Consider the following 7,611-nt stretch of genomic DNA (forward strand, 5'->3'; position numbering starts at 1 on the left):
ACAGCACATTCCTTTGTGCTCCGTGGCAGGCGGGCTCCTTTCCCGGTGGGATGTGTCCCTATAAAGCTGTCCCAGGCAAGGCTTGGCCTACCAGGAGCTGCAGGGGCACATTTCAGAGCCAGGAATGGCCTCACTCCCCGCAGAAATCCAGTGGTATTTGTTCAACTTAAAGGAAAAGAAAAGATTCGGCCGTGACAGCAGCCAGCCTGAGCTTGCTGGTAGATGATTAACAGCCCGGCCTGCTCTCTGCCTCGACTCCCTGCCCATGGTAGAGGCCGTGGTCCCCAGGAAAAAGCTCAAAAGCAGCCTAAAAACGCAGCTCCAGCAGCGCTGCGAAGGGATGGTCACCTCAGAGCTCTGAGCCACACACACTGAAGCCCAGCAGCTGCAGCTCGCAGGGCAGGCCAGCGCTGAGGCGAGTGGGGAAAAGGCACAGACAAGTGTGTGTGCAGCACAGACAAGCAGCCTGAATTGGGGGAAAACACAAATAAACTCCAGTACGAGCCCAGCATCCGGGCAGAGAGAGGGAATGCTGTGGGAGCAAGTGGGGTTGAGGCAGCTTCAGCCACCTGGGTGCCCAGGGCAGCCTCTTTGTTAGGCCACGCCTGCCCGCTGCCATTTTGGCCCCAAACCCTCAGAATTTAGCCTTAAAATGCGAAAAAATGTGCAAAAAGCAAGTCGGTCCCTTGCAGAGTCCTCACTGCAGGTAGCAAATGAAATATGAGAGGGCTGGAGCCCAGCCTGTGCATCTGAGGGGAAAACACTGAGCTGCTTTGGAGGCATCTGCTTCCTTTGGGGAAAGATGGACAAAACCCTGCAAATGTCCCAAAAGCAAAGGGTGGGGAGGGTGACCCCACCGAATCCTATTCCTCCAGACCCTCTGCTAGATGGGGATGTGCTCAGTTTCACAAAAAGATAGCCCATTTTGTGGAGCCTTTGAATATTCAAATTGAAACTATCGCGCAATCATTGATTGTCAAATCATTGGTTTCTAGAGGTTTTAAATACTTGGCATTAGGAGAGAAAAACTCAAACTTATACCCGTAGGGATAAAACAATAATATTGTCGGGATCCACCTGCCATTGCCACCAGGCAGGCAGGTCCCCTCACCCCCAAATTTCAAGCCTGACTCCTCTTGCCCCCTTCGCCAGCTCGTGGGGCCGGGGCCGGGGCCACCTCTGCTGCTGCACCGGGCCCCTGGCGAGGCGCTGCCCGCTCCGGCTCAGGATGTCCGGTAAGCCCCGCTCTGGCCCCCGCCGGCCCCCCACTCCCCGCTTTGGGGCCGTTTCGGGGTTCGCCGGGGTCACTTCGCGAGCGAGGCGATCCCGCCTGCCAAGGCAGGAGGGAGCGGGGAGGGCGGGGAGGAGGGAGGGAGGAGGCAGGGAAGGCTCGGCTGCTGCCCGCCGGGTGCCGGCGCGGCCGGCTCGGGACGGGGCTCCGCGGGCACCGAGCGGGGCTCTGCCGGGTCAGCTGCGCTGCGACCCCCGGGCCGGGGGTGACAGGGGACCCCCGCACCTCTGGGTGCCCTCCTCGCACACTCCGTCCCGGTCACGCTGCTCCTGAACCCCAACCCTGCTCCCCCGACCCCGAGTCCACCCCCTGTCCTTGTCACCCTGCTCCTCCTCACCCCGTGCCTGACTCCCAGCCCACCCTCAGCACCCTTTCCCTCGATCTCCAGCCCCATCACTCTGCCCCCTGACCCCCAGACCACCCCTGGTGCCCTTCTTCCTGACCCCCAGCCCCATCACCCTGACCCCCAGAACCACCACTCTGCTCCCTGCCCACCCTGTGCCCACCCTCGCCATCCCACCCTTGACCCTGCTAGAAGGGGCTGCTACCTCAGAGCCCTCCCTGGCTGGAGGGAGGCCTGGTAACCAGGGTGTTCTCCTTCAATTCCACCCTTCCCTCCCCTCATTTTCCCCATCTTCAGTTTGTTGAACAGAAACAAAACACCAAAACATGAGATGGATAATCCCCAGCTGAGCCCAGCTCAGCAAACTGCCCTCAAGGCAGCCCCGTCACCTCTCTGGAGGGACCCGGGTGCCTGTCACAGCTTGTCCTCACCCAGAGCAGCACGGGGGCACTGGGAGGGCTGGCAGAGGTTCCAGCAGAGGAGGACAGTGCCTGCAGTGCAGGATTCCCTGGATGTGTGGGCAGAACCTGCAAACCCAGAGCTGGTTTTGTGCCAGGATGTCCTGGCAGCGTGCAGCTGCCTCGGAGAGGATGTCCCACATCCAGAGGTGGCACTGGAAGGCCGGGTTTAGCTCTGGCACTGCTGCTCTCCTGCTGTGGGTTTATTTTTGGTGCTTCCTTCAGGGCTGTCTGCTGCCTGCTCTGGCATTTTTTGAGTTTCTAACCAGTCTGGGTGTGTTTCCTTTTCTTGTGTGATTTGGATTAAAACTCCAGCAGAAAGTTAGGGCAGAAACAACTGCCAGAGGATCTGAGTGCTTTACCATGAGTACAAGAAGTGGTTTTTCAGAAGACGTAAATTCTTTATCATTTCCTGTCCTAAAAATCCCTCATCAGGCAGGGACTGGTGATTGCTGGTTGGTTTTGGCTGGATTAAACACACCCTAAATGCTTGTTTGAAATAAATAAGGGGTGTACATGAGCAGAATAAAGAGATAATCTGGGCTTTGCAAGAAAGCAGTCATTTTATTTGTGTTTTGTTTAGCTCTCTGAATAACCACCCACATCTTTCCATTGTTTTATTCCTGGGCTTCATCTGCTGGATGAAGCGCTTCCCACATTTATTTACAGGTCCTGAGAGAGGCAAATATGTTAGGAATTTAAATGAATCCAACAGCAGCACCAGATGGAGCTGGAAGGGGGGAAGAAGGAGATAGAGGAGAATAAAACATGTGGTTATTAAACATTATCAACAGCAAGATTTTCATGAGCGTCTGCTTGCCACAAGCTGGAATAGCAGGTGTTAAAGAGGGCTGTGAGTGTGATTGCAAACAGTCACCAGTTAGTCATGTTAACTCTAATTGTTCTCCATGTAGAGCATGCCTGAAAACCTGCTGGATTTGCTGTTTGCTCTGAGGTTCTCCCTCCTTGTTAAGTGTTTTTTCCATGAATTCTTCCAGGAAAGCCCAAGGTGTACCAAGGTGTGAGGGTAAAGATCACAGTCAAGGAGTTACTGCAGCAGAGGAGGGCACGGCAAGCAGCCACCGGTTCAGCAGTGAGTAAAAATGTTGTGAGTAAAAATGCTTGCTTTGCACCTTCTCCTTTAATGTTTTGTTTGTTTAGGTTTTTTGTGGGTTTTTTTTGTTGTTTTTTTGGGTTTTTTTTTTTGCCAAGACTGGGCAAAATCTGTAATTTCTGGGCCAAAACCTGAGTGTGACAGGCTGGTGAGGATGGGGGAAAAGAACATTCAGCCAGACTGGCTGCAGCAGTGACCTAGGGGGGTGAGAATCTGAGGAACACAGCGAGAAAGCAAAGCTGCTGCTCCAGAAAAGTCACTCCCTGCAGGATGGAAGGCTCACCTGGGCAGCCCCATCCCTTCTGGAGGAGGGGATGGAGCTCTGTGTGCACACACACGAGCACATTCCCTCTCATTCCCTCTTCCAGCCTTTGTAGGATTCCTCCAGCTCCAGCCACTCTGGGGATTTGCATAAAGAGCTTGGCAAATCATTATTTCTTCCTGGTTCGTGACATTACAGCTCTTGAAGGCTTTCAGATTTCAGCTTCTGCACCTTGTTGCAGCTGACTGCACAAAAATCAGCCTGAGAGCCAGGGGCAGAGAGGTCTGGGTGAACAGAATTGTCAGGTTTTGGAAACGCTGGGTCACTCCTCCCCTGCAGCCCCGACAGCAGCAGCCTCTTCATCTCAGCCAGGTGTCCCAGGGCTGTGTGGAACCGCTTTTCACTTCCCACCACCCCGTCACACAACCCCTGTGGTGCCCACACAGGAAAAAGTGAAAAGTGGCGGTGAGAGAAGTCACCTCGGTGACCTGCACAAGGTGTGTCCCGCCCCAAAAGCCCCGAGGGTTTGGGCTGGCAGGATGAGCACTGAGAAAAGCTCAACCTGGGGACTTCATCTCTGTCTGCCTTGTCACATCTGCAACAGGGAGAAAAGGCACTCTCAGCCCAGAAGAGCCACTGTTTAAGGAATTAAATGCACGGGATGTGCTGGGAAGTTGTTACCAGGGAAATGAGCTGCTCACTCGAGAGCATCTTGAATAATGGAAATAAGTGGAGCTCTGTATGAATTAAAACTGAGGGGGGAAATCCAGCAGTATTTGTACTTGTAGAGTAAAATCCTGGTCCCATGCAACAAACATCAAAACTCCCATTGCTTTTGGGGTGGATTTCTCCCTTCCAGCAGGGCAGGTTCCTAGAAGTGGTTGATCTGTCTTGCTTCAGATTCCAACATCCCTTAAAAAACGAGGTTGTCCATTGTCTCTCAGAGGATATATTTCCAATTTTGCCCAAACCGGCACATCCATTTTCACAGACCTGTGTTGGAGTGGGGAGCAGTGCCAGAGCTGGTTCTCAAACGACATCAGTCCGTTCTGATGGGATCCCTGCGGTGGTCTTTAGTTAATTACTCATTCTCAGTAATATCCATCTCTACGAATTCCTCGGGATTCCCTCCACTGTGGAATTCACGCTCCTAGAAATTAACACACGTGAGTTTCAGAGGCAGCTCTGTGCAATCGGGAGTGCAGCAAACAGAGCCCCTCAGCACGGTGCCGATCCCAGGGCTTCACACTGGGCTGGTGCTGCGGTTCCCAGCGCTGGCACTGGGAAAAGTCCTGTTACACACTTTAATCGAACGTTCTGTCAATGCCGGGGAGCTTTTCCAAGCCACAGCCATGAGGGAAATTAGGTTTATATAAAGAGCTTACACTAAAATCCAGACTCACCTTGCTCTGTGCCACAATTCCTCTCCTTCCCTTCTCTTTGCTCAGGTTCCTTGGGGCAGCGGCAGCAGCAGCAGCATCCAGTTTGCAGAGCCTGTGTCTCCGCCTCACCCAGGTTGGTACAAAGCCCATCCACACGGCCCTTCCCTCCCCATTCCCAAATTTTCCCACAGCCCCGAGCCTTCCCAGCCCAGGTTTGAGGCCGGCACCACCCGCGGTGCGGCCAATCAGCACCTGGAAGGAGCCCGTGGAATGCAGATGAGGAGCTCAGGAGCACACGGTGCTCTCCTTTCTAGAGGCTGTTCTTCCCACAGCAAGGAACTGGATCCCCTTCGGGAAGGGATGCTCATCCCTAGGGAATAACAACACCTTCCCCAGGCTGTGGGTGCCACTGAGGGTCAGAGTGCCCTGGAGCACTTGGCTGAGTTCTGTTCTCTTCTCCCTCTCCTGGCAGCATCCATAGGAGTGAGAGAAAGACCAGATTTTCAACACCACCAAGGGTTTCTTCCTCCTGCCTGCGAATATCTCAGGAAAAGGGGGAAGGGGTGAGGGGAGCGGCACTTTGGGCTCACAGATCCTTCAATTATACCCAGCCAAAGCACAGGGGAAAGGTTGGGCAGGTGTGAGTGCACCCATTGCATGGACAAAGAAATTGTTCCATCGTCGATAGCTGGGAGTCCATTTGCTTATGTTAATAAAGAAACGTGAGACACGCCAGAGCTGACATGCCAAAGCCTTTCCAGGCTGGAAAGTCTCCATCAGTTTATGTATTTTGGGTGTTTCTCACTCCCCACAGCCAGCTGAGCACTGCCAACTTGACCCTACAGTGTGCACTTCAGACCTGTGCCCTTCGTGTGGACAGGGCTTTGCCTTAAACCATGTTTGAACTCGGTGTGAAAAGATAATAATTCTGAAAAGCCAGGTCTGCTGGGAGCTTTCCAGGAACTCACCCTTTGGCCAGTAACACTACGTGATTGCAGTGCCACATCATCCCTGGCTTGCTCCATTTGTTCTGCTCAGAAGTTTGTCTCCTGTCTGGCTGTTCAGAGGATAAAAGAGCAAATTATCCTCCTGTTATCCCCTTTTTCCTGCAGGTGTAGCTGCCCCGGGTCTGGAGATGAGGCAAAGGCACATCTGCCAGGCTGGGAAGCACAAATCACTGCCTGGCACCACCTTCTGGGGCTGCAAACAGTGTCTGAGTGTTTGAGGGTCAAGTGTCTGAGGGAGTTTCCAGCTGGATCCCTGTCCAAAATGCCTGGGGCCAGAAGTTTCCAGCATTTGAAGAGCTTTATAGTTGAGAGGGCTGAATTCCCTGAGTTATTCACATGCTTTTGAGCATCTCCCTCCTGGTTTCTGCTTTCCTGGAAAATTCACCTTGCCCTTGCAGGACCTATTTTAATGTCTAAACTCACAGGGTTACTGAACATAGGAGAGCACTGAAGCCTGGCCTGGGGCAGCACTGCCCTTTGTGAGACAGACACTGAATAACCTGCTGCTGTCTGCTGTCCCTTCTCTCCCAGAACCTTTTGAAGCAGAACCCATCCCTTCTGTGCCCAGCTGCTGCCCGTCCTGGCAGTTTTCCAGCTGCCTCTCCTGCGAGGAAAGCCCCGGATACCTGGAGCAGCTGATAGATTCCTGCCTCCAGTCGGATGCACCCTCGGAGCCAGCGTTCAGTGCCTGCCAGCCGTCCTCACACTACACCCCCGACGCCTTCCAGCCAGTCCAGCTCTGCTTCAACCAGGGCCTGGTGAGCTTTGGGCCCCAGGGGAGCGGCCACAGTGTCCCCAAGGGGAGAGGGAGTCACATCCTGGGGCAGAACAGCAGCAATGTGGGAATCTGGCTGCTTTTAGGAGCCTGGGATGCTCATGGGCTCTGATTGCTTTCCCATGGAGGGCCCCAAATAAACTGGGAGAGGCTGCAGGATGGGGAATGTCCCAAGTTCAAGTAGCAGCCCAGTTCCTGCTAGGGATTGTCCCTACTAACAGAAACTGCCTTTGGGTTTAGACCTCCAAGGGCCAAACTGTCCCCCAGGGCAGCCAGACCCCCCTGAGAAAGGCAACAGCATGGGAATTCTGGCTGCTGGCCACATTTCCCTGAAGTATCCCCTTTTTTCCCTTTTTCTCTCCCTCAAACTCCAGGCTGCCAGCTCGCCCAGCTCAGCTGACCTGCCCAGCCCGTGGAACTACAGCTGCTCTCCCCCTCAGCTGTCTCCCCTCACCCCGCTGACCCCCAGCCCGCCCTCCTCTCTGGACACCAAGCCCTACAGCTGCCCCGTGGAGGAGTGGCCCTGCCACCCCCCCTGCCCCTTCCCCAGCCCTGCCTGCTGCTGCACAGCCTGTGGCTCCCAGAACATGGACAGCAGGGTCCCTCAGTGCTTCCCCTGCCCCAGCACGGACTGCATGGAGTTCCTGCCACCCCTGGCCGTGGCTGAGGACTTCTTCAGGAGGGACAGGAGCTGTGACATCTGCTACAGCTAATGGGGGCTGTGGTTTCACACATCCACTGCATCCAAATCAGATTAAATTGCCCATGAACTATGCAAAGTTGTGCTGCCTAACACAGTCCAGTTTATTCTTCACTACTTACACAGTTTCTTACATGATGCTGTCACTACATTAATCCTCCTACAGTCAGGGGTGTTTGGTTGTTGTTGTGGTGGTTTGGTGGGGTTTTTTCCCTGTTTTTTTTCATTGTTGCTGTTTTTGAAATAAATCTTAAGCTGCCTTATCAGACCAGTGTCATG

The 7,611-nt window shown here is 54.0% G+C and overlaps 1 protein-coding gene across 1 annotated transcript; it reads left to right on the forward strand.

The window, feature by feature from the left end:
- The first annotated feature begins 662 nt into the window (after positions 1-662).
- Positions 663-7,598, forward strand: COLCA2 (colorectal cancer associated 2). Its single transcript, XM_048328543.1, has 6 exons — positions 663-677; positions 1,153-1,235; positions 3,083-3,200; positions 4,917-4,983; positions 6,389-6,615; positions 7,007-7,598. The coding sequence occupies exons 1-6, from the start codon at positions 663-665 to the stop codon at positions 7,343-7,345; spliced, it is 849 nt and encodes a 282-aa protein (XP_048184500.1). The 3' UTR covers positions 7,346-7,598.
- The last annotated feature ends 13 nt before the right edge of the window (positions 7,599-7,611 follow it).

Source organism: Corvus hawaiiensis, chromosome 25 (genome assembly GCF_020740725.1).
Source record: "Corvus hawaiiensis isolate bCorHaw1 chromosome 25, bCorHaw1.pri.cur, whole genome shotgun sequence".
In the NCBI taxonomy this organism is placed as follows: domain Eukaryota; kingdom Metazoa; phylum Chordata; class Aves; order Passeriformes; family Corvidae; genus Corvus; species Corvus hawaiiensis.